The sequence below is a fragment of the Tenrec ecaudatus genome, chromosome Y (assembly GCF_050624435.1).
Source record: "Tenrec ecaudatus isolate mTenEca1 chromosome Y, mTenEca1.hap1, whole genome shotgun sequence".
Lineage (NCBI taxonomy): Eukaryota > Metazoa > Chordata > Mammalia > Afrosoricida > Tenrecidae > Tenrec > Tenrec ecaudatus.
In genome coordinates this window covers 17,921,467-17,948,996 of record NC_134549.1, presented here as the reverse complement: position 1 = coordinate 17,948,996, position 27,530 = coordinate 17,921,467, and the positions used below count along the sequence as shown (strand labels likewise).

At 45.5% G+C, this 27,530-nt stretch overlaps 2 protein-coding genes across 2 annotated transcripts; both read left to right on the top strand.

Moving 5' to 3' along the window:
- Nucleotides 1-13,340: 13,340 nt before the first annotated feature.
- LOC142435663 (melanoma antigen preferentially expressed in tumors-like) lies at nucleotides 13,341-14,645 on the top strand. Its single transcript, XM_075539870.1, has one exon. It carries the CDS (start codon nucleotides 13,341-13,343, stop codon nucleotides 14,643-14,645), a length of 1,305 nt encoding a protein of 434 aa, XP_075395985.1.
- Nucleotides 14,646-25,444: 10,799 nt separating this feature from the next.
- On the top strand, nucleotides 25,445-26,791 carry LOC142435662 (melanoma antigen preferentially expressed in tumors-like). Its single transcript, XM_075539869.1, has one exon. It carries the CDS (start codon nucleotides 25,445-25,447, stop codon nucleotides 26,789-26,791), a length of 1,347 nt encoding a protein of 448 aa, XP_075395984.1.
- Nucleotides 26,792-27,530: the final 739 nt, after the last annotated feature.

Here is a 27,530-nt window from a genome sequence, read left to right as displayed (position 1 = left end):
AAGCCAGGGGTCCCACCCGAGGTCCAAAGACGACCATTTCCACCGTGTGGGGTGGCCATTGTTTGCTTGCACTTCCATCAAGGAATCTCAGTCCTAAGTCAGAAGCCACAGCAACTTCTGACTGAGATGTTCCCCGACCTTCAGTCAGGCTTCCACACCGAGTTCTTCTATTGTGAAGCCATGTTCCCAGTACGGTCAGCACCTGGGGGCATCACAGTCCTTAGTCCGTGGCATGGATCAATGAGCTTTTCATAGAAAGTTACTCAAACGTTTCTACTCAGGATCATAGAACTGGGTGTATTCCTCCCTTAATTCCATATAAATTACTGTTTAGCACACCTTCCCCCTATGAGGATGCTCCTCCCCATGGACCCACCAGCAGACTGGTCAGTGCCTCCTCTGATATGTACATGCTCCCCTGCCCTGGTCTTAATCTGATTGCCCAGTAAGGTTCTCCTCTCAGTCCTGTGGAGGGCCTGCTGATTTTGTCCCAGCCTTGTCTCGATGCTGTACAGCATCAAGTGGATGGTCTTCACCCTGTTCCTCCTTCCCATAGGAGTGACCCCCGCTGAGGTGAGGCCTCTTTCCAGTTGGATGGTACGAAGTTCTTATAAGGACGGTGCTCTCTGCATTAGGGACCGTAGGCAGACTTTCTACCAGCGTGTTTTGGAATCGGCCTCTAAGATTTGTTTACTTGGTTTCTTTCTTTATACTAGTGAATTCGCACAATACCTATCCTTCTGTGATGGACTGACTTCACTCAGCCTAACGGGTTCCATGTCCTCCCATGTCTCGCGGGGTTTCATCCTTTTATCCACTGTGTTCAGGAAAGCGCAGGATCCATTGTGTGGATGTGACACAGTTTCTTGTTTCTTCCTCTCTTTCGTTCTCTTTCCTTCTTTATTTTTTTAGCAATGAAGAGAAACACTGCAGTTGTATTTATTTATTTATTATTTTTTAAACGTTTTGTTAGGGACTCATACAACTCTTATCACAATCCATCGTATACATGCATCAGTTGTATAAAGCACATCTGTACATTCTTTGCCTTAATCATTTTCAAAGCATTTGTTCTCCACTCAAGCCCTTTGAATCAAGTCCTCCTTTTCCCCTCCCACCTCGCTCTCCCCTCCCTCATGAGCCCTTGGTAGTTTATAAATTATTATTTTTTTCATATCTTGCCATATCCGGCGTCTCCCTTCACCCCATTTTCTGTTGTCCATCCCTAAGGGAGGAGGTCACATGTGGATCCTTGTAATCAGTTCCCCCTTTCCAACCCTCTACCCTCCCAGTGCTCCTAAGGGATACTTCAGTTATTCCCTGATGCCATTTGGGGAGTCCTATTGCATAGTTGCATAGTGCCTTATCGCACGTGGTGCTGTGAAGGAAGTTCTGGGCAGATAAGCACAAGATCTATGGAATTATCCGACCAGGTCCTCCACAGGGAAAGAGGAATTTATCTGCTTCAAACAACATTTATGACCTCAGATATCAGAGATGGGTGGCCGCCTATGATGGAAGAGGTGGCTGTTGCCAGTGCTTGTATCGATATACAAACCAGGAGATTACGGCTTGAACACATGTCTTCCTACGTTGCATGGGCTGAGTGCATTCCAGGGTGCATTCATCAGAGTGCACTTGGTTGCTGTACTCAGCATGAATGGGGTATAAAGTTTGGACTGTATTTTTCTGCACTCACGGTTCTTGCAGCAGCTGTCTGTCTTATCTTTTGTGTATATCCCATCTACTTACGGTGGGGATTTCTCTATGTCTACTTGGACGGGACAGGATATTCTGTAGTTTGGTAGTGAGGTAAGGATATATATTTTAGAGCGCTAATGGTGTAACGACGTATATGTGGGCTGTTATCTAGAAGGCTGACAGTTCAAATCCACACCTTTCTCCACCAGAGAAATATGGGACTGAGTACTCTTACTACGACACTGGGAGAGATGAGAGCTCTCAGCACAAGGAATCCAGGACTGATAAAACTTCAGAAGCAATCATGGGTGTTGCGATACCATGAGGGTAGAGTTGAGGTCTGGGCAGAAGTGGAGGGAATGGGCAACCGATCACAAGGATGGATGTAGAACCCCCGCCCCACCCCCGAGTGAAGCAAACTAAAAACAAATGGGTGAAGGGAGAGAGCAGACAGTGTAAGATATTTAAATCATTTATTATTTATCATTAACTCTGGAGGGTGGGAGAGTTGGGGAAGGAGGGGAGTAAAGAGGAGTGGATAGCACGGCCTCAAGTCGGTAACAATGTTTTGAAAATGTTGGTGGTGACATATGTACAAATGTGCTTGATCCAATTGATGTATGGATTCTTATAAGAGGTGTAAGAGCTCTACCAATAAAGTTATATTTTATATATATGTTACCGTATATATACAATTAAATATATCTATGCTGTAGATCCCTTGGAGACTCACAGGGACAGTTCTACACTGCCGAATATAGTCTCTCTAAGACAACAATGTCTTTAAGGTAATGGAAGTGATGCCCAGGCGGATGACTGATAACGTTCTGTAACGTAAAATCACAATGATTTTTCTAAGGTGAATCATATATATATATATAAAATTTAGATGCATGAATGGTGAGTGAGTTTGCACTTAATTCTTGCCCCATTCTAAGAACAGTCAGCTTTTAGGACATCTTCCTGCTTGATGCTCCACTTCCTCAAGAGAAGAGATCTCTGAAGATACAAGTGCAATAGCATAGTATAACGTAGTAATTCGTGGGTGCCTGGACCTCAAAAGAACAATGTCTGGGTTCTTAAAGCTTTACGTCCGAAGAAGCAAGCTTCTAAATCAGTGCCCATTGACGTTCCACAACTTCCATTCAATCCATTGATTGTAAATAATATAACCCTGTGCTATATGATGGAATCACATCACAGTTTCAGTTGTGCACACCTGCTTTGTAGTAGACTAGAGCTGACAGGGGAAGCACACAGCCCATTTGCGCTGATCACAGGTAAATTACACTCCCCATGACTGCCCTGTAATCACCATGGAGGGATGCGAACAGTCCTGCTATCTCACAGAGAACAGTGTGAATTCAATGATGGCCGACGTCGCTGTTGTTCTGTGTCACTGAGTCACCTCTGATGCAGAGGGACCCCATGCACGACAGAAGGAAAGATTGCACACTCCTGTTCCATCCTCACGACTGTAAGTTTCAGGCCCTTGTTGCAGCCACTCCATCAATCCATCACATCAAGGGACTTCTTTAGTCTCCCTGTGCTTCTCCAGGGAATGGTCCCTCCCCATAACCTGTCCAAATTATGTCAATTGAAATCCCATCATCCAAGCCTGTAAGCAGCAATCTGGTCACATTTCTTTCAAGATAGATATGCTTGTCCTTTTGGCACACCTGCGCTGATTAGAAATCATCCACTAATTCCTCATTGTGATCCCAAACGATTTTTCATCCATGTAACCGTGCAACGACAAAGTGTTTTGGAATGCCCCTTCTTCTCATCACTATCCCTAATTGGTGATGATGCACACCATTTCTCTGTTGGAGGCAGCTGAACTCTATTGGGGCTGGACCTTTGCGGGGGATTAGACCAGCTATCCCGCATCAAGCTGGGTTTGAACTGAGGCGTGCAGATGAAAGGAAAAGAAAGAGTTATGTATAAAGCAAGGGATAGGGAGGATTCCAATCCAATGGACTGAAGTCTCCAGTATATTGGAAGCTTGGTATATATACTCTTCTTACACAGGGACTTGGTTACAAAGCAAACATCAAAGTACTTAAACATTCCTAAACTCTTATCTATGCAAATGTAACTTAACTAGTCACAGTTTCTTACCTTAGAATAATAAAAGCACTAGGTTCAAAGACAATCACAGGGATATGCAAGATTCAAGAGAGCCTCAAAGGGATCCTAATTAACTGAGTTATCCCTCAATGCTTTTTAGCAGTAAAGTCACAAATAGTTTGTAACACTTTTGTCTGCAGAGACACAGAGGCTCAGGGGACTAAATAGTCACCCATTAGTAAACACCTTGGTCAGCTGGATGCTTCCTACAGACCTTAACTTGCTCTTTTTGAGGATTTCTTCAAACTGTTGCAACAAGACTGTGTGCGTGGTGTGGTAGTGTTTTGTAGCTGTCACTGCTCTGCCTGGACTCGTTTGCTTCTTATTTGGACCTGATGGTTCATGTGAGACGTCTCAGACTCTCTGGAAATATTTTGGACTCAACACATTTCCTGAGGGAGCAGGAGGTGAAATGTCAGGACACCAAATGTGGAATGGTGACAAAGACTTTGATCCAATGCCAACAGACAGATACAGTCATCCCCTACAGAAGCGGTTCTCAACCTGTGGGGCGCAATCTCTGTGGGGGTCAAACAATCCTTTCACAGGGGTGGCCTCAGACCATCGGAAAAGACATAAATATTTCACAATACATAATTACATATTGTTTGTGATTAATCACTGTGCTTTAAGTGTGTTTAATTCTGTTCAATTTGAAACAATGAAAATACATCCCGACTATCAGATATTTACATTATGATGCAGAACAGTAGCAAATTACATTTAGGAAGTAACAACGAAAATAATTTGATGGTTGGAGGGTCAGGTCACCACAACATGAGGAACTCTATTACAGGGTCGTAACATCAGGAAGGTTGAGAACCACTGACCTGCAGGTAGTCCCCTAAGTTTATCTTTCTACCAAGGGATAGTAGGGAAGAATGAATTTATGCTTGATGAATCCTTACATAGTTTGCAATTATTCCTTGTATAATGGGAGAAAGATTTTGTGATACTTTAACCTGCATCATAAGCTACAGGAAATAAGTTTTCATTTGTCAGCAAGAGTGTGCGTATTCTTTCTGTGTTCCTGGGAAGCGGGCATGGAGTGGTACCAATAAGCCCGGGAGCCTATGATGCATAGCACTGGTTCTCAACCTTCCAAATGTCGCGATCCTTTAATACAGTTCCTTCTACTGGGATGACCCCCAACCATAAAATAATGTTTCTTACTACATCATAATGGTAATTTTGCTACTGTATGAATCATAATGTAAATATCAGACTCGTAGGAATTTCATTTCACAAATTGAACATAATTAAAGGATAGCCATTAAATCACTGGGGGAGTGCAGCGGAACAGCAAGGGAATGGAGTGGCAAGGTCCCCAGGGAATGCTGAAAGTGGACTTTGGGGCCAGGGCGTGGTGCCCCAACAGACTGGACTGGAAAACGCTCCTAAGGGCCAGCAAACGATCCCTGAACTAACTACAAGCTTTTCTCTTGTGAACTGTTTTGTTCTGTTCTTTTTCAGTGGTTTGTTTTGGTTGTTTTGTTGTCTGGTTGTATACTGTTGCTTTGTTTTCCTCTGTCTAGTTTTCGTGCATGTTAGTGACTCCACAGGTCTGTCTGAATAGGACAGGCTGGATGAACTATCTGGATGAAAAACAACGGGACCGACAGTTCCGGGGGGACTTGGGGTGGGGGGTAGGGGGGGTAAGGAAGTGGTGTTAACAAACCCAGGGACAAGGGAAAAACATGGGACCCCAAAGGGTAGAGAAGGGGGAGTGGCAGGCCTGATGGGAAATGATCAAGGGTAAGGTTGCTTAGAGAAGAGGTATACTCTAGCCCAGGTGGCGATGAAGCATGGTAGTAGGGCAGGAGGAAGGTCAAGGGAGATGGAGGAAAGAGCTAGGAGTCAAAGGGCATTCATGGAGGTCTAGACAAAGACATGTACATGCAAATATATATAGGAGCTTGGGGAAATAGATCTTTGTGTCGATATTTATAGGTCAAGTATTAAGGTGGCGGAAGGACCTTGGGCCTCTACTCAAACACTCCCTCTATGCATGAATACCTTCTTTTATTAAATTGGAACTCTATGATGCTCACTCTCCCGACACAACGGCTGGAGCCAAAGTGGGTGAACAAGTAAATGTGGTGAAGAAAGCTGATGGTGCCCGGCTATCAAAAGAGATAGTGACTGGGGTCTTAAAGGCTTGAAGATAAACAAGCGGCCATCTAGCTCAGAAGCAACAAAGTCCACATGGAAGAACACACCAGCCTGTGTGATCGAGTGGTCCCAAAGGGATCAGTTACCAGGCATCAAAGAACAAAAAATCATATCATAGACTACACACCTCCATGATAGGATCGCTGAAGACAAATGGGTGCACAAGCAAATGTGGTGAAGAAAGTTGATGGTGCCCGGCTATCAAAAGAGATAGTGTCTGGGGTCTTAAAGGCTTGAAGGTGAACAAGCGGCCATCTCGCTCAGAAACAAATAAGCCCACATGGAAGAAGCACACCGGCCAGTGCGATCACGAGGTGCCCAAGGGACCAGATATAAGGCATCATGCAAAAAAAAAAAGATATAAGTGTGTGTATGTATGTGTATATATGTGTATATGTATATATGTATGTGTATATATATATTATATTAAATGAAGGGGGAAGTGCAGAGTGGAGACCCAAGGCCCAAGTGTCGGCCAATGGAGATCCCCTCATAGAGGGGCTTAGGAGAGGAGATGGGTTAACTAGGGTGTGAGGTAGTATCGATGAAGAACACAGCTTTCCCCCAGATCCTGGATGCTTCCTCCCCCCAGCTACCATGATCCGAATTCTACCTTGCAGGGCTGGATAGGACAGAGGCTGTACACTGGTACATATGAGGGTTGGAGGTACAGGGAATCCAGGGTGGATGATACCTTCAGGACCAAGGGCGTGAGGGACGATGCTGGGAGAGTGGAGGGTGAGTGGGTTGGAAAGGGGGAACTGATTACAAGGATCCACATGTGACCTCCTCCCTGGGAGAGGGACAGCAGAGAAGGGGGGAAGGGAGACTCCGGATAGGGCAAGATATGACAAAACAACGATGTATAAATTACCAAGGGCATATGAGGGAGGGGGGAAGGGGGAAGGAGGAGGGGTAAAAAAAGAGGACCTGATGCAAGGGGCTTAAGTGGAGAGCAAATGCCTTGAGAATGATTGGGGCAGGGAATGTATGGATGTGCTTTATACAATTGATGTATGTATATGTATGGATTGTGGTAAGAGTTGTTGGAGTCCCTAATAAAATGTAAAAGAAGAAAAGAGAAAAAAATGATTAGGGCAAAGACTGTACAGATGTGCTTTATACAATTGATGTATGTATATGTATGAACTGTGAAAAGAATTGTATCAGCCCCAATAAATTGTTAAAAAAAAAGGATAGCCATTAATCACATAACAATATGTAATCATGCTATGTGAAATATTTATTTCTAATTACAAATAGATGACATTTGGTCTTGAAGCATGGTGTAGCATGGGTAACTCTCTTCACCTGGCAGTAGTATGTGGGCGTATCTGCATATGAATAGAGGAGCAGTGTCTCTGTTGCTAAGACCTTCAGAAATACGTGTTTTCCAATGGTCTTAGGCGACACTTCTGAAAGGATCGTTCAATCACTAAAGGGGTGGCGACCCATAGGTTGAGAACCTGTCATGTTCAGCCAGGAGGAAACTAGGGATCCGTCTTAATGTTTCCTGCAGGTTGGCAAGGAGGTGGAAGGGATGCAATTGCGCAGAGTTTGGTGTATTTTATTTTTGATGAGACAATGTGGGATCCTGGAACGTTTCTACAGGGCACTCCCACAAGGTGCTCCACAAAGACGAACAAGTTCCATGCTCCAGGCACTAATTACGCCCTCAGAAACAATGGAGGGGTGGTGCACGTGATGGGATGTTGCACTGTATCAATAGTTTATCATTTGGGATGCAAACCAGAAGATCACAGTTTGATCATCAGTCTTTCAGTTTTGCAGGAGCTGCATGCATTCCAGGATGTGTTCATCCGAGTGCATTCAGTTGCTCTACTCAGCATAAACAGGGTATAGAGACACAGGGAGACTTGTTGTTCCCTATATCTTTCTGTCCTCATTGCCTTTGCACCTGAGTTTAGTTTGTGTTATTGTTTTGTGATATAACGTGGCTTCCATGAATGGATCTGTTATAATGGAATCCTCTGTGATGACATTCCTTAGTAGAAGGATCAGGTTGGGATAGTACTCCTTAGTCCCTCCTCAATTTATTTCATGTGGATGTCAAGGGAGTTTCCTGAGGTGTCAATCCTGATCCTTTCAACTCCCAAGCGATTTTAGACAAGTGAGCAGAGAGAAGCCTGATCTCCCTGCAGAAAGAAAGAAGATGGAGAGGTCAGGAGCTCCCTGAGGCAGCTGTGTCTGGCATATCCAAGCACTCATCCCTTCACAACCCCAAGGAAATAGAAAGGAAGCGAGTTTCTCTGAGGTGTGGCTAAACAGAACTTTCATCTCTCATGGGATTCAAGGACAGAACACCCTGCTGATGGAATACATAGCTGTCTGCAGCCAGGAAAGGGGTGTGGATCAGGGTGTGACTCTGGATTGGCAATCCCTTCCCAGTGATCTACCTAGACACAGGTAAAGCCAGATGCTAAAATACAGTCAGATTTCAGAGTCAGTTCACACTCTCATATGCTATCAGTATACTGGGAACCGGTCCCACACCCAAAAGAAGACAGAGCATTCTCCTCAGGTAGATGCCCTGAATTTGGCCTTCACACACCATAATAAGACAATTACTTCTGGTTGGTGTTGCTTCTATCACTGTGAAATGATTAAAGATCTTAGTCAAAACCCTTAATCCCTTAAAATCCTATGTGCTGCAGTGAACTAATTGGGATCTCTCAGGGAACCATGGGTTTTTAATGAGAAACTGCTGAGGATCACGACTGTTCTGAGAAAGGAAAGGTAGAGGGGACTACGGACAGGATTCCGTAAGTGATTATTCCGTAAGTGATTATTACAAAGGCTAATTGTGATGGAGGAAGCCTGATCTCTCAACACAAAGATGGGTCACTGTCCCCAACCTCACTCTTGGCCATCAAGCCCATTCTAACCCAGCAAAGCCATGGGGCAAAGAACTGCACTTCTAGTCTGGGAATTCTTATATTTCCCCTCATATGTGATTGGTACTTTTCTCTGTAATGGGATTATCATTCTGTTTCCTGGAAAACATATTGATCTAATAAGAGGGAGAAATAAAATTCACAATCAAGAAGAAATGAAATCAAAATACAACAACACCACCACAAAAAGCACTCAATGATATACTGTGAGAAAAATATCAGTGACAACCACACACAAGTATGAAGTCAGAATTTCCCAACAAGCACCAACACACACATGGAGAGCCACACCCCACGCAAAAATGTTATACATGAAGAACAAAGAAGCTTAACACAATACAGTTACACACTCTCACACAACACGGGCAAACATAAGTCATTATTTCTGTAATATACATATCAATAACCTCACCCAAGGTCAATGGACTAATTCTAAAGTTAAAGGAATGAGAGAAGCGGGTGGGTCAGAAAACAAAAGCTATCAAATGCTACCTCATGCTTCCTCTGACCTCATACACCCAAACCTGGAACTACTTAAAACCAGAGGCTGCCCAAAAGCATATGAAGCATAGAGCAACCAGAGGAAAGCCGGGACCGTACTATTGATAAGTGTTTAACTGAATAGCAGAAGAAAGGAGACCTAGACCAGGGAGCTTCTCTGGACGTGCGGTTCCCGCCTGGCGAACTTCTTAGGCCCTAGTTAAGTCTGAGACCCAAACACACAGTGCTCGCCAAGGGAGGTCCAGCACAGAGATGTTGCAAAGAGAAAAGGAAGACACCCCAGAGCACACAGGGAGAGTCTTCTCCTGCAGGTGATGCCCTAGATTTGGATTCCAGCTACCTAAACAGAGGGACCATTAATGTTGGTCGTTTTAAGAACCCTAATTGGTGATGTTTCTCCCATCAGAGAACTTGAAACGAGAATGCAGAGGGCTGTTTCCAAAAGTCAATCCTTGAAGCACGGCCAGTGTGACCTAATAATCCCTACTGTGCTCTAGGGACATGCAATTGAGGTCTCGTGTTTGGTAATCCACTGGGGTGCTTGCCACCAAGTCACTGGTTCAAAGCTCTCAGCCAATCTGAGGGACTTGATGAGGCCTCTACTCCTGGAGAGATCGGCAGTCATTAGGAAGCTAAAGAGGCACTTTAGTTCTTTCCCATAGTTGATTCCTAGTTGGAAGAGGCACAGAATACAAGTAATGTTGTGCTTTGGGAAATTAATTACACAGATGGATATCCACATGGATAAAACCCTGTCGCAAATGTGAGATTCTGGGCTCTAGAGCCATTTCTGCTTAATCCAATTGCTTAATCCACTCTCAGCAGCTAACCCACTCCTCAAAGTTTTCTATGTTGTCTCAATCTCGGTGGGGAAGGTGTGATGCTGAGAGTTTCTGTCAACAGGGCCGGGTCTTGATTCTAAGGTGTTGGTTCTTTACGATGGCATCATCCTTGTTGATGGGATTTCATAAAATTCCATCAATTCCAAGCAGAGACTTGCTGTGAACAGCCAATGACGGGGAAGAGAGCTACCGTGTGGGTGTGGTCTCATGATTTAAAAGGTCTCCGTGAGAGCTCTGTAGCTTTGTTCTGGACCTGGACCCTTCCACTGACCTGAAGGTTTGGGGACCTGGGAGAGAATCGTTTCATCGTTCCTGCTTCTCTGGAAGTTGTCAATCTCAACACACTTGAGGAAGAAGGCTGCCATTGGACCTTCCATCTTGGATTCATCATCCACTGTATCTGCTTGATTACCGGTAAGAGTCCAAGACTGAAATGTGTGCTTGTCAGCCTCTGGAAATGAGCATTGCAATAGAGAGTAAGAAGAAAATTCTCTAAGTGCTTCTGAGGAATGAAGTGGGGAGGTAACTAGGGGTTCGAAAACGCGGTTCCTATCTTTGCCCTCTTGGAGGCCTATATGAAGTAAGTGTTTCGATATTGTCTTTTGAATATATGGATGTGTTTCCTCTACTCCATATAAGCAGGGTAAACAGATTATTGTGTCCTGCTCACCCTCAATCCCCTTCACACTTCAGAACCTATTCAGAGACTTGATGTGTCTTAATATCTTGTCTTTGTGCAATGGTCCATTATGTTATCAACTTGTTGGGTAGAGGTGCTCCGTAGCATGGCAGGTATGTAAGGATGTCAGTTTGGGAGCTGGACTCCAGTGTGGGCTTATTCCTCCATCAATCAAGGGTTGGAGGCTTCAAAACCACCAGACTCTGCAGTGCACACCGATGACAGTGTGCTCCCATAAAGACAGAGAGCAGCGTTAACCAAAGTAGGTCATTCTTCCCACTGAGGTTAAATGGGAATGCCCATTCATTGCAAAAGAGATGCCTGTACTTTACATATGGGAGATACATGGGGCTTTCTGCTCCCATTCAGAATTCCAATTACAGCATTGGAAAAACGTAGGAGCAGTTTACTCTGTTCTATGTGGCTGCCATTCATGGACAGGGACAGTGACAGTAAGGTTTTGATACTTTATTTCAGCTTTACCACATAAGGTTTCAATGACTAGCAAGTGTATGAGTAACTTTTTTGTTTTCCTAAGAAGACGGCTCACACGAGGGCTAATAAGTGTACAAGCTTGTGATATGTAACCTTGAGTGGACTAGAGAGCAGTTGTAACCTGTTCTACAGTATAGCCATGAGGGGTATAGGATGAAATGACACTGGATTCAGTTTATTTCCTTTATTAAGTTAAACTGTGTTATCTTTGATTTGATCTGCTATGATGGGATCCTTTAGGAAGCTGGTCCAAGTTGAAAGGATTCTGTGTAGGATAGCAATCCTTAATCCTTTCTTAATCTTTACCAGATTGATATAAGCAGAGGTTCCTGGGGTGTGAATTCAGAACCTTTCACCCAGCTAGGGATTGGAGAAAAGTTGGCAGAGAGAAGCAGGATCTGTCTGCAGCAAGACAGGTGACTTGGATCTGGGTGCCTCTGTAGACCTGCAGCCCTTGCTTGGTGAAGCTCTGAGCTCATTAAGGCTGAAGTTCAGAGATTCAGTGATCCCTAGGCAAGTCAAGGGCATATATTTTGCAAGAAGACAAGGAACTGGGCCAGAACACACAGGGAGAGAACATATCCATGAGCGGAGGTCCTGGATTTGGATTCAATACAACTGAACAATAAGACAGCACATCTTGGGGGTTTTAAGACACACAGCTGGTGACGCCTCTCTCATAATCTCACTTGAAATCTGAGAGAACGTGCTGGACTCTTCTCCAGAGAGCAATGCTGCATAGACACCCAGTGGGGTCCACGAATCCCTATTGTGTTCGAGAGGGATGCAATCTCGGTGGCATATTTTGTTAGGCTTTGGGTTGCTCACTGTCAGGTCAGCGGTTCAAATCTGAACTGTGAGGATGGATGAGCCCAGCCTCTCCTGCAATGATTGACAATCCTTAGGAACCCAAAGAGGCATTTCTCGCTTCCATAAGTTTACTCTAAGTCAGAAGAGGGTCAGTGGGTATAAGTTTGCGCTTTGGGAAATTAGCTACCCTGATGAAAATGTAAAGGAAACACTATACTGCACATATGAGAATCTGGGTGATTCAGCCTTTTCTGGAAACAATTGCTAAATCCACTCTAATCTACTAACACACTCTTCAAAGTTTTCCATGTTCACTCACGCACAGTGTGCACAGAGATGGCTGAGGGCTTGTGTAAACAGGGCTGGGTCTGGATTCTCAGGGGTTGGTCAGTTCTGATGGCATCAACCTGGTTGATCAGATTTCCAAAAAATGCCATCAATTCCATGATGAGAACTACTGCGATCAACCAGGGAGGCAGAAGACAGCATCTTTATGGGGGTGGTTATATGACTTAAAGGACTCTCTGAAAGCTAATGATCTTTGTTCTCTCCTAGCCCAGTCTTCAGACCTGTAAGGTTTTGGAACTTGGGACAGAATCTTGCCATCCTTCCTGCTTCTCTGGGAGTTGTCAGTCTCAACGTCCTTTGAGGAAGAAGCCTGTCATCTGACTTGTCCAGCTTGGATCCATCAGCCACTGGATATCTAGGGTAAGAGTCAGGTATGAAATCTGAGCCTTCTGAGTCGCTGCCAGTGTGAGTTGAAACAAATTATTTACATGAAAGCTCAGTACTCGTAAATGGTTCTGAAGCATATATGGGAGAGGGACCTGGTTGTCAGAGGGTTGGAGTCCACAGCGTGGCTCTCCTTGAGGTCTGAGCAGACCCGTGTTCCCATCCACAGGTCAGGATTCCTCTTGCAGCAGAGTGATCATCATGAGCAGCAGGAACCCAACCAGGCTCCAGGACATGGCCATCCAGGGCGTGTTGCAGAATGAGGCCTCAGCCATCGCCGCTCTTGAGTGGCTGCCCACACAGTTCTTCCCTCCCTTGTTCATGGCAGCCGTTGCCAAGGGACACAGTGAGGTGGTGAAGGCCATGGTGCACTACTGGGCCTTCACAAAGCTCCCACTTGGGGCTCTGTTGGAGGATTGTGTGTTTCAAGATCTCATCTTAAAGGCTGCACTCGATGGCCTTGACATCCTGCTTGCCCAGAATGCTCAGCACAGGAGATGCAAACTGAAAGTGTTGGATTTACAGCTGGCCACTGGCACCAACTTCTGGAATGTCTGGGCTGGAGCCCCATCTAATGACTCTGAGATGCCATCAGAGGAGCCTGAGGACACACCCCGCAGAATTCAGATGGAAAATGGGCCCCATTCCAGATCAGCAGTGAAGCACCAGCCCCTGACCTCCGTGGAGGTGCTCACAGACCTGTGGTTTGAGGAAACTCCCTCAGATGTACTGCTCACCTTCCTGATTGAAAGGGTCAAGCAGATGAAGGCGCTGCCAACGCTGTGTTGCAGGAAGGTGGCGTTTCTTCAACCTCTCCCACAACTTCACATTCTTGGGGACATCCTGAAGACGGTGCAGCTTGACTCTGTCCAGGAGGTGGAAATTCATGGCAAATGGGACCTGCACAGCCTCAATCCGATTGCTCCTTACTTCGCACAGATGGGTCACCTGCAGACCCTCTTTCTCTGTGAAGTCATCTTGGGTTGCAAGGACTGCGGCAAAAACTGCAACGTGGAGCAACTCCTTGCCCAATTCACCTCTCAGTTCCTCAGTCTGCATCAGCTCCAGCACCTCTTCCTGGACTCTGCCTGCCTGCCCAGGGGCTGCCTCATCCGGCTGCTCACACGCTTGCCATCTCCCTTGCTGACCCTCAGCCTGACTGATTGTGTGCTTTTGGACGAGGACTTGACTTACCTGTCTTTATGCCCCTGTACCAGCCTCCTAAGGACCCTGGTATTGTGTGGTGTATTCAGGCCTAGCTCAAGTTATGCATTCCTTCCGGGTCTGCTAGAGATTGTCTCCACCACCCTTATGCACCTGAACTTAGCTGGCTGTGGGATCCAGGACCCTGACCTCAGGGCCTTGCAGAATGCACTGGGCCGCTGCTCCCAGCTGGTCACCTTGGTGTTATGTGGAAACTCCGTGTCCTGGGATGTTCTGCAGGAGCTGCTGCAGCACACACCCCCTCAGTGCAAGTTCTTGGAGCTCCCTGTCCCACTGCATTGCTACGTGGGCCCCCAAGGAATGCTGGATATGGATGCTCTCCTTCCTGTGATGGAGGAATTGATGGTGATCCTGATGCCCAACGGAGTCAATTCGGTAGAATTCTGTAACCACAGAGGCAGTAACAGAACATCTCACGCCATCCTCATCCAAATGGACAGCTGATGTCATCACCTCCTTCACGCTATCTTGTCAGTCCAAAACGTTCATCTGTGGGTTCCCTTCCCCTTTTGTAAAGCGTTCACGTCTCCTATGCAGAAAGGATTTTTTTCTTGAGGTGCATGAGGATAATGTTTCTTCTCCGTGATAAAGCCGCCTTTAATGGTGAAGATTTCAGGATGCATCAGACATCACCCTCAACCAAGTCAACCGTCGCTTGCTTCACACCTGTCTTGTACATGGCATTGAAACAAAGTTTGCAGCAGACTGCATGCTGACCCCCCTCAATAATGGACGGCTGGATGGCAGCATGCTTTTGAATTGAAGTTCTGGCCTCGGGCTTCTTCTCGGTACAGTGGAACCTGGATTCCTTGACCTTGGAAACTGTCCAAGAAATTCAGGAACCCCCCCGCCTTGTTGAGAAATGGCCAGTCCCTTTCCTTCCAACCAACTGAAACCGATTGTTAAAAACCATGCCTGAAATTCTGTACACCTCGTTCAAATAAACATCTCTCCGTAAAGCCATGCACTGTGGTATTTATTTCTCTTGCAACCTGGGTGAACATTAAGTATTCATCACACAGTTTGTGGTTGCACACTCAGCAGGAGTGGACATCCAGATTTCGGGGTACTGGTCTCCCTCTTTATCTCCTCCCATTTTACCATGTTTAAAGCTGAACTTTGGGGACTTTTGCAAGTAACAGGTCGTCTTATTTCAGTAGAGTTCCTAAGGGATACTTCCGTTATTCCCTGATGTCATTTGGGGAACCCTATTGCATAGTTGCATAGTGCCTTATCCCAGGTGGGGCTGTGAAGGAAGTTCTGGGCAGATAAGCACAAGATCTATGGATTCATCCCACCAGGTGCTCCACATGGAAGGATGAATTTATCTGCTTCAAACAACATTTATGACCTCAGATATCAGAGATGGGTGGCTGCCTATGAGGGAAGAGGTGACTGTTGCCAGTGTTTGTATCGATATACAAACCAGGAGATCAGGGCTTGAACATATGTCTTCCTGTATTTCATAGGCTGAGTGCATTCCAGGGTGCATTCGTCAGAGTGCACTTGGTTGCTGTACTCAGCATTGACAGGGTATAAAGATGTGGGAGCTGGTCACCCCTGTATCTTTCTGCACTCATGGTTCTGCAGCAGTTGTCTGTCTTGTCTTTTGTGCATATCCCATCTACTTGCGGTGGGGCTTTCTCTATGTCTACTTGGACGGGGCAGGATTTTCTGTAGTTTGGTATTGATATAATTATATATATTTTAGAGCCCTAATGGTCTAACGACTTTTGTGTTGGGCTGTTACCTAGAAGGTTGAGAGTTCAAAACCACAATTTTCTCCCCCAGGGAAATATGGGATTGACTCTTTTCATGAAGACACAGGGACAGATGAGAGATCTCAGCACAAGGCATCTTGGACAGATAAAACTTCAGGAATTATCATGGGAATAGCGCTACCATGAGTGTGGGGGTGAGGTTTGGGCCGAAGTGGAGGTGATTGACAGTTGATCACAAGGATGAATGTATAACCCACACCACCCCCAGGGGATGTGAACAACAGAAAACTGGGTGAAGGGAGAGAGCAGACAGTGTAAGATGTGAAAATAATAATAATTTTTAATGGACCCACGAGGGTTGGAGAGTGGGGGAACGTTGGGGAAAAAGAGGAGCTGATAGCAGGGGCTCAGTCTGATACAATGTTTTCAAAATGGTGGCGGCGACATATGTACAAAAGTGCTTGATACAATTGATGTATGGATTCATATAAGAGGTGTAAGAGCTCTCCCAATACAATTATATATATATATATAATTATATTACTGTATATATACAATCAAATATAGCTATGCTGTAGATTCCTTGGAGACTCACAGGGACATTTCTATGGTGCCGACTATAGTCTCTCTAACACAGCAATGTCTTTAAGGTAATGGAAGTGATGCCCAGGAGGATGACTGATAACGTTCTCTGACATAAAATGACAATGATTTTTCTAAGGTGAATCAGAGACATATATAAACTTGAGATGCATGAATGGTGAGTGAGTTTGCACTTAATTCTCGCCCCATTCTAAGAACAATCAGCTCTTTAGTCAGCTTCCTGCTTGATGCTCAAATTCCTCAAGAGCAGAGATCTCTGAAAAGACAAGTGCAACAGTAAAGTCTAATGAAGGAACTAGTGGGTGCCTGCCTCTCAAAAGAACTGTGTCAGGGTTTTTAAAGTTTTATGTCCCAAGAATCAAGCACCTAAATCAGTGCCCATTGACTTTCCACACTTTCTGTTCAATCCAGTGATTTACAATAATATAATCCCTGTATAAATGATGGAATCGCATCGCAGCTTCAGTTGTGCACACCTGCTTTGTAGAAGACTAGAGCTGGCAGGGGAAGCACACAGCCCATTTGCGGTGATCACAGGTGGATTACACTCCCCATGACTGCCCTCTGATCACCGTGGAGGGATGTGCACAGCCCTGTTATCTCACAGAGAACAGTGTGAATTCAACGATGGCACTTGGCTGTCGTTCTGTGCCATTGAGTCACCTCCGATGCACAGGGACCCAATGCATGACCGAAGGAAAGCCTGCACACTCCTGTTCCATCCTCACGACTGCTTGTATGTTTGAGGCCCTTGTTGCAGCCACCCCATCAATCCATCACATTAAGGGACTTCTTTAGTCTCCCTGTGTTTCTCCAGGAACTGATCTTGCCCCAAAACCTGTCCAAAGTATGTCAATTGAAGCCCCATCATCCAAACCTGTAAGCAGAAATCTGGTCACATTTCTTTGAAGATAGAAATGCTTGTCCTTTTGACACACCTGTGCTGAATACAAATCATCCACTAATTCCATGTTGTGTTCCCAGATGTTATTTCATCCATGTAACTGTTCAATGACGCAGTTTTGGAATGCCCCTTCTCATCGCTATCCCGAATTAGTGATGATGCACGTAGAGTCTGTGTTGGAGGCAGCAGAACTCTATTGGGGCTGGACCTTAACTTGCTCTTTTTGAGGATTTCTTCAAACTGGTGCAAAAAGTGTGTGTGCACAGTGTGCTGGTGTTTTGCAGCTGCAACAGCTCAGCCTGTACTCGTTTGCTTCTTATTTGGACCAGATGTTTCATGTGAGAAGTCTCAGACTCTCTGGAAACATTTTTGACTCAACACATTTTCTGAGGGAGCAGGAGGTGGAATGTCAGGACTCCAAATGTGGAATGGTGACAAAGACTTTTTTAGCCTGTCTCGCAGAGACATTGAAAGAAGAGTCTGTGCTTAGGGGTCCCATATGCAGAAACTCAGACCGGTCTAATATTACATTTTGTGCCCCAGTATCCCACACCCTTAGGAACCATTCCCAGGGGTATTCTCCAGGCTTTTGCTTGTACGTATTTGAGAACTCGAGAAGGTCTTTACGTGTGTAGCGCACTTCTTCTTGGATAATTCTCTCAACCTCACCTTTAGGAGGTTTCTGAGACTTAATTTTAGTGACAGGTCTAGAGGAAATAATGGGTGGTGAGGGTGTGTCCTGGGTGCTCTCAGCAATATCTTGCGAGGCATCTTCCTCAGGTAATGCTACTGATGCAGCCCCACCTGGCATATCAACTCGAATAGTTTGGCTAATCTGCTCAGGTGTTTCTAAGGGCTCAATATCCTCTTCTTCTGGATCATCAGCCCATATGTTCCCATCCCAAGTTTCAGGGGTCCCAACTTTTCCCAATTAATGACCTTACTTTGGTTTCAGACACTGCTCTAGATCTGCAATTCAGCTGCCGTTGTAATTCAGCCACTCGTATAATGAGACTCTGGACCTGGTTCTCAGCAATGTCAGCTCTTTTACTAGAGGAGAGAAGGCTCTCCTTTGTAGCACAGATGGAAGTTTTCAAATCTGTTAGTCTGCATGTGAGGCGTGCTTTTGAGGCTCTGAGATCATCCCTCTCCTTAATAACACTTTCCATTGTACGAAGGACCAGCCAACCAGCTTCCCTATACTTGTCATTATCACAAAACTCCTGGAAAATCTGCAACCTTGGATCACCTAGAGCATCTCCTTTATCCTGCACGTCATCTACTTTAGGTGCTACTTTAGGTATTATCTTTGATATTTCACACCATGGATTAGTACGGGTAGTAGACGGATCCCCGTCAAGACTAAATAGGTTGGAGAACCAATTTAAGAAACCCATATTTATGGTTTATTTCTCTAGAAGCACCCCTGGTACCAAAATGTGTTGGACAGGGTTCTCTAGAGAGACAAACCAGATTGCTAGTAATTATATATAAGTATATTTATAAAGATAGATATATATAATACAAGAAATGAACCGTTAAATTATATACAGATAGATGATACAAGAAATTAACAGCTAAATTATAAAGCAATGAGACACTAGCAGTCCTTTAAGGCTTGAGAGTCGCCAGTTGCCAGTCCCCTTCTGTAGAGAGAGCTGGGCTATATATACCCAGGCAGCAAACAGCAAAGCAAGTCACCAAATGTCACCAACTGTCGGTCCCCAGCTCCAGAGATGAACATTCCAATCGTGTGGGATTAAAGGGACCACAACTTACAGCGACACAGTCCACAGGCTAGGCATCCCACAGGTAGTGTACCCTTTAAACTGAGGCACAGAACAACCAAGGTGAGGCTCACCGAGCCATTTATCCCTCTGCCCTTCAGTTAATCCTACTTGTGTTTATCGGCCAGGCTGGCACAATAAACTATCGCACCCATCTAAATGACAACACAGTTACTTCTGGTTGGTGATGCATCCTTCCATCAAAAGAAGAGCATTTGAGAATTAAGACAGTGTGCAGGACTCTTCTCCAGAGGTCACTACTTTGAACATTCCCAATGTGATCCCATCATCCCTGCTATGATCTGGAGTCAAGCAGTTGAGGTGGTATGTTTGGTAAAGCATTGGGGTGTTGACCACCGGTCAGCCAATCTGTGGGGCTTGGTGAGACCATCTACCCCTTGAGAGATTGACCGCCCTTAGGAAACCAAAGAGGTCCTTCTACTCTTTCCCATAAGTTGGCTCTAAGTTGGAACAGAAACAGAGCTAGTAATTTTGTGTTATGGGAAATGAGTTACACAGATGAATATCCGTAAGGACACAACTATGTTGCCCATATGAGAATCTGGGCGCTAGAGTAATTTCTGTAACCAATTCCTTAATCCACTTTCTCTGCTAACACACTCCAACAAGTTGTCTCACTCACAGTGGGTAAGATGTGATGGCTGCGTTTGGGTCACCAGGGCTGGATCACGATTCTTGGGGATTGGTTCATTATTATGGAATCTGCTTGGTCGATGAGATTACCAAGAATGCCATCAATTCCTACCTGGAACCTACTGTGAACAGCTAATGAGGGGGAAGATAGCTATATTGTGGGTATAGCCTCATGATTTAAACGGACTCTGAAAGCTCTCTAGCTTTTTTCTGGACCTTGATGCTTCATCTGACCTGAAGGTTTGGGCACTTGGGACAGAATCTTGCTTCATTCTTTCTTCTCTGCAAGTTGTCAATCTCAACACGTTTGAGGAAGAAATCTGCCATGGGTCCTGCCACCTTGGATTCATCATCCACCGGATCGACTTGATCAAGGATAGGAGTCGAGACTGAAAACTGAGCCTTGTCATCCTCTGCAACTATGAGTTGAAATAGGGAGTAAGATGACGTCTCTAAATGGTTCTCGGGAATGACGTGGGGCTGGACCTCGATGTGGGAAGTCTGGGTTCCAACTCGGTTCTCTTTGAGGCCTCTGTGAAGTGAGTGGAATACATATTTAATTATGAATATTTTGATGTATTGCTCTGCTCATTGTAAGTTGGGTAAACAGATTAGGGTGTCCTGCTTACCCTCTACCTCTTTCACACCTCAGTAGCTTTTCAGGGACTTGTTCTGTCTTAATATCTTCCCTTTGTGCAGTAGTTCAAGTCTATAAACTTGCTGAGCTCATGATTCTCCACAGTGTGTCAGGTATGTAAGGAGGTCATTTTGGATTCTATGCACTAGTGTGGACTTCTTCGTCTATCAACTCAACTGTTGGAGTTTTCGAAACCATTTCAGAGAATGAGTGTCAGCTCTAATAAAGATAAATAGCAGCGATTCCTCAAGTAGGTGATCCTGCCCCTTGATATGAAAAGGAATTGTCCCTTCAGGGATTTCTGTATTTATATAGGGGAGAGAGATGGGCTCTACTCTCACTGAGAATTACAGTTTTTAATGAATAAAATCCCAACTTTCTTGGGTGGGGACACTGGTGGTTTCCAACTGTTGAGTGTGCAGTTCACAGTCCCCAATGCTTAACCCATTTAACACCAGGGCACTTGTGATAAACTAGGTACTGGTAAAAGGATTAAGGGTGGTAGGCAAAATCCGGAATCCCTTAACATCGTTTTAAGCACAGTGACAAACTAGAGATAGATTTGCTAGCCACAGTTTTCCAGGGAGAAAGTAATGACAATTTCATTAGTGCTCATAGTATGGAAAAGTATGTGGAATTATGGAGAGGATGCGGTTGTAAGGGACGAAGAGGATTGATTGTGATCGTAAGAGCTTTGACCTCTGCATGGGGCTTGGTCAACTTTACCATCGACATTCACTGACACCAAGTCCATTCCAACTCAGCAACCCTGTAGAACAAACAACCTACAAAAACACCACTCAGACATGATGGAGAAATAAAGGTGTTCCCAGAGAAGGAGAAATGAAGGTAAACCACAAAAATACATGAGCACAACTATAAAACACACTCAATGAAGTACCGTGACTGAAAAGTCAAAAACACATAAATCAGAAATCAGCATATAAGACATTTCCTCACAAAAAACAACAAACAAAGCGACACCCAATGCAACCCTGCAGTAAAAAAGATAATAAACACAACAAAGATACACTCTCACACACAACATTCACAAATATAAAGGAAAATGACAGTAACAAGTGTGTGTGTGTGTGTGTGTGTGTGTGTATATGTTTGTATATATGTAATATATATTCTGACTAAATGTCAGTGGACAAAACACACCAGTAAAGACAGAAGTAGGTAGGTTAAAAATCTATCAAATACTGTGTACAAAACACACCCCTCAGAAACCGACATGAACAGACTAAAATCTGAGGCTGGACAAATGTATACCAATAATACAACGACCAAAAGAAAGTGGGGGAGGTAATATTAAGATGTAGGTAGCTGAATACAATCAAGCAAGGAGACCTGGATCAGGGTGCTTCTCTGGACCTGCAGTCCCTGCCTGGTGAATCTCCTGGACTCAAGGTAAAGCTGTTGCCAAGAACCCAGTGCTCTCCAAGGAGGACAGGAGCACAGATGTTGCAAGTGGCCAAGGATCTGACCCTGTAACAACAGAGATAGAGCCTGATGCCCTGGATTTGGTATCTACCCACCTAGACAATAAGACAATTCATTTTGGTTTGCTTAAACCCCCCCTTGGTGATGCTTCTTTCAGAATCTCACTTGAGATTTGAGAGTGTGTACTGGACTCTTCTCCCCAGATCAATCCTTCAAAGACACCCAGAGCGATTCAATAATCCCTACTGTGCTCTGGAAAGAGGCAGCTGAGGTGGCATTAGTCTGCTCACCACCAGGTCACATATTCAACCCATCAGTCAAACTTTGGGCATGATGGTGTCATCTACTCCTGGAAAAATGGGCAGTCCTTACAAGCCCAAAGAGGGACTTCTACTCTTTTTCATAAGTTTGCTCTAAGTTTGAAGAGACACGGTGGGTCTAAGTTTGCACAATGGAACATGAGATGCACAGATAAATTCTCTCAATCACAGTGGGTAAGGTGTGATTGAGAGTTTGTGTCAACACAGTTGGGTCAGGATTCTCAGGGATTGCTTCATTTTGATGGCATCAGCTGGTTGATGAGATTTCAAGAAATGCCATCACTTGCAAGCTGAGACCTACTGTGGACAGCCAATGAGGAGGTAGAAAGCTTCCTTGTGGGTGTGGTCTCATCATTTAAAAGGGCTCCCTGACAGCTCTGTAGCTTTGTTCTGGACATGGACCCTTCATCTGACCTGAAGGTTTGGGGACTTGGGACAGAATCATTCCATCGTTCCTGCTTCTCTGGATGTTGTCAGTTTCAAGACCCTTGAGAAAGAAGTCTGCCATTTGACCTGACATTTTGGATTCATCAGCCACTGGATCTACTTGATTAAGGGTAGGAGTCAAGAATGATATCTGAGCCTTGTCAGCCTCTGGAACTCTGAGTTGCAATAGGGAGTAAGACGAAAATTCTCTAAGTGGTTCTGAGGAATGAAGTGGGGAGGGAACTAGGGGTTCATAAACGGGGTTCCCAACTTGGCCCTCTTGGAGGCCTACATGAAGTGAGTGTATTCGATATTGTGTTTTGAATATATGGATGTGTTTGCTCTGTTCCATATAACCAGGGTAAACAGATTAATGTGTCCTGCTCACCCTCAATCCCCTTCATATCTCATTACCTAATCAGAGACTTGATGTGCCTTAATATCTTGTCTTTGTGCAATGGTCCATTATGTGTATCAACTTGCTGGGTCCAGGTGCTCCGTAGCGTGGCAGGTATGTAAGGATGTCAGTTTGGGAGCTAAGCTTCAGTGTGGGCTTATTCCTGTATCAATCAAGAGTTGGAGGCTTCAAAACCACCAGACTCTGCAGTTCACACCGATGACAGTCTGCTCCCAGAAAGACATACAGCAGCGTTAACCAAAGCAGGTCATTCTGCCCACTGAGGTTAAATGGGAATGCCCATTCATTGCAAAAGAGATGCCTGCTCTTTATATATGGGAGATACATGGAGCTTTCTGTTCCCATTCAGAATTACAGCATTGGAAACACGTAGGAGCAGTTTACTCTGTTCTATGTGGCTGCCATTCATGGACAGGGACAGTGGCAGTAAGGTTTTGATACTTTGAGCTTTACTACAAAAGGTTTCAGTGACTCATACCCAGGAAGGGTATGAGTAACTTTTCTCTTTTCCTAAAAAGGTGGCTCACACGAGGGCCAATAAGTGCTGAAGCTTGTGATATGTAACCTTGAGTGGACTAGAGAGCAGTTGTAACCTGTTCTACAGTATAGCAATGAGGGGGTATAGGATGAAATGACATTGGATTCACTTTATTTTCTTCTTTATGTTATAGTGTGTTATCTTTGAATGGATCTGCTATGATGGGATCCTGTAGGAAGCAGGTGCAAGGTAAAAGGATTCTGGGTGGGATAGCAATCCTTAATCCATTCTTATCTTTACCAGATTGATATAAGCAGAGGTTCCTGAGGTGTGAATTCAGAACCCTTCATCCCCTTAGGGATTGGAGAAAATTTTGCAGAGAGAAGTAGGATCTGTCTGCAGCAAAAGAGGATACCTGGATCTGAGTGCCTCTGTGGACTTGCAAACCCTGCCTGGTGAAGCTCCTAAGTTCATTAAGGTCGATGCTCAGACACTCAGTAAAACCCTAGGTAGGTCAAGCCCAGAGATGTTGCAAGAAGACACGGAACTGGGAGAGAACACGCAGGGAGAGAAACATCCACGAGCTGAGGCCATGGATTAGGATTCTATCCATCTGAACAATAAGACAGTTCATCTTGGGGTTTTAAGCTCAATAATTGATGGGGTTCTCTCATAATCTCACTTGAAATTTAAAGAGCATATGCTGGACTCTTCTCCAGGCAGCAATGCTGTAAAAACAACCAGTGGGGTCCACAAATCCCTACTATGTTCGAGAGGGATGCAATCTTGCTGGCATGTTTTAAGCTTTGGGTTGCTCACCGTCAGGTCAGCAGTTCAAATCTGATCTGTGAGGATGGATGAGCCCAGCCTCTCCTGCAATGGTTGACAATCCTTAGGAACCCAAAGAGGCATTTCTCGCTTCCATAAATTTTCTCTACGTCAGAAGAGAGTCAGTGGGTGCAAGGTTGTGCTTTGGGAAATTAGCTACACAGATTAATATCCAGAAGGAAAATCCATATTGCAATATAAGAATCTGGGTGATACAGCGTTTTCTGTAACCAATGGCTTAATCCACCCTAATCTGCTAACACACTCCTCACAGTTTTCCATGTTCTCTCACGCACAGTGTGCACAGAGATGGCTGAGGGCTTGTGTCAACAGGGCAGGGTCTGGATTCTCAGGGGTTCATCAGTTCTCATGGCATCAACCTGGTTGAGCAGATTTCCAAAAAATGCTATCAAATCCATGATGAGACCTACTGCGATCAACCAGTGAGGCGGAAGACAGCGTCACTGTGGGGGTGGTCTTATGATTAAAAGGACTCTCCGAAAGCTAGTGATCTTTGTTCTCTCCTAGCCCAGTCTTTGGACCTGAAGGTTGGGGAACTTGACACAGAATCTTGCCATCCTTCCTGCTTCTCTGGGAGTTGTCAGTCTCAACGTCCTTTGAGGAAGAAGCCTGTCATCTGACTTGCCCATCGTGGATCCATCAGCCACTGGATATCTAGGGTAAGACTCAGGTATGAAATCTGAGCCTTCTCAGTTCCTGCCTCTGTGAGTTGAAATGGGGATTATTCACATGAAAGCTCTCTACTTGTAAATGGTCCTGAGGCTAACATGGGAGACGGACCAATTTCTTGTGGGGCTGGGTCCAGAGTGTGGCTCTCCTTGAGATCTGAGCAGACCTGTGTACTCACCCACAGGATTCCTCTTGGAGCAGAGTGATCATCATGAACAGCAGAAACCCACCCAGGCTCCTGGACCTGGCCATCCAGGGCGTGTTGCAGAATGAGGCCTCAGCCATTGCCGCTCTGGAGTGGCTGCCCACACAGTTCTTCCCTCCCTTGTTCATGGCAGCCGTTGCCAAGGTACACAGTGAGGTGGTGAAGGCCATGGTGCACTACTGGCCCTTCACACAGCTCCCACTTGGGGCTCTGTTGGAGGATTGTGTGTTTCAAGAGCTCATCTTAAAGGCTGCACTCGATGGTCTTGACATCCTGCTTGCCCAGAATGCTCAGCACAGGAGATGCAAACTGAAAGTGTTGGATTTACAGCTGCCCACTGGCACCAACTTCTGGAATGTCTGGGCAGGAGCCCCATCTAATGACTCTGAGATTCCATCAGAGGAGCCTGAGGACACATCCCACAGAACTCAGATGGAAAAAGGGCCCCATTCCAGATCAGGATGGAAGCACCAGCCCCTGACCTCCGTGGAGGTGCTCACAGACCTGTGGTTTGAGGAAGCTACCTCAGATGTACTGCTCACCTTCCTGATTGAAAGGGTCAAGCAGAAGAAGGCCCTGCCAACGCTGTGCTGCAGGAAGGTGGCGTTTCTTGGACCTCTCCCACAACTTCACATTCTTGGGGACATCCTGAAGATGGTGCAGCTGGACTCAATCCAGGAGGTGGAAGTTCATGACAAATGGGACCTGCACAGCCTCAACTGGTTTGCTCCTTACTTGGCGCAGATGGGTCACCTGCAGACCCTCTTTCTCTCTGGAGTGATCTTGGATTGCAAGGAGTGTGGCAAAGTCTGCAACGTGGAGCAACTCCTTGCCCGATTCACCTCTCAGCTCCTCAATCTGCATCAGCTCCAGCACCTCTTCCTGGACTCTGTCTGCCTGCCCAGGGGCTGCCTCATCCGGCTGCTCACACGCTTGCCATCTCCCTTGATGACACTCAGCCTGACTGATTGTGTGCTTTTGGACGAGGACTTGACTTACCTGTCTTTATGCCCCTGTACCAGCCGCCTAAGATCCCTGGTATTGTGTGGTCTATCCAGGCCTAGCTCCAGTTATGCATTCCTTCCGGATCTGCTAGAGATTGTCTCCACCACCCTTATGCACCTGAACTTAGCTTGCTGTGGGATCCAGGACCCTGAGCTCAGGGCCTTGCAGAATGCTCTGGGCCGCTGCTCGCAGCTGGTCACCTTGATGTTATGTGGAAACCCCGTGTCCTGGGATGTTCTGCAGGAGCTGCTGCAGCACACACCCCCTCAGTGCAAGTTCTTGGAGCTCCCTGTCCCACTGCATTGCTACGTGGGTCCCCAAGGAATGCTGGACATGGATGCTCTCCTTCCTGTGATGGAGGAATTGATGGTGATCCTGATGCCCAACGGAGTCGATTGTGTAGAATTCTGTAACCACAGAGGTACTAACAAAACATCGCACGCCATCATCATTCAAATGGACAGCTGATGCCATCATCTCCTCCCCGGTATCTTCTCAGTCCAAAATATCCAGCTGTGAGTCCCTTATCCCCTTTGTAAAGTGTTCCTGTTCCCTATGCCTAAGCATTTGTTCTTGAGGTGCATGAGGATCAGGAGTCTTCTCTGTGATAAAGTCGCCTTTAGAGTTGAAGTTTTCAGGCAGCATCGGACATCACCCTCATCCAAGTCAACCCTAGCTTGCTTCACACCTGCCTTGTACAAGGCATTGAAAGAAAGATTCCAGCAGACTGGATGCTGACCCCACCCTCAATAAAGGATGACAGGACGGCACCATGTTTTTGGAATTGAAGGTCTGGCCTTGGCCTCCTTCTCGATTCAGTTCAACCTGGATTCCACGACCTAGGAAACTCTCCAAGAAATTCAGGAACCCCCCCTTGTCGAGAAGAGACCAGCCCCTTTCCTTACAACCAACTGAAACCCGTTGTTAAAAGTCATGCCTACATTTCTGTACTCTGTGTTCAAATAAACATCTCTCCGTAAAGCCATTCACTGTGGTATTTATTTCTCTTGCAGCCTGTCTGAACTTTAAGTAATCATGACATGGTTTGTGGTTGCACATTCAGCAGAAATGGGCATCCACTTTTGGGGGTGCTGGTCTCCCTCTTTATCTCCTCCAATTTTACCACCTTTAAAGCTGGGCTTTGGCCACCTTCCCAAGTATCAGGACGACATGTTTCAGTAGTGCTCCTAGGGCATACTTCAGTTAT

What these genes read in the sequence shown, in the direction of transcription:
- LOC142435662 (XM_075539869.1), top strand. Translation starts at nt 25,445, where the DNA reads ATGGCAGCCGTTGCCAAGGTACACAGTGAGGTGGTGAAGGCCATGGTG.
- LOC142435663 (XM_075539870.1), top strand. Translation starts at nt 13,341, where the DNA reads ATGGTGCACTACTGGGCCTTCACAAAGCTCCCACTTGGGGCTCTGTTG.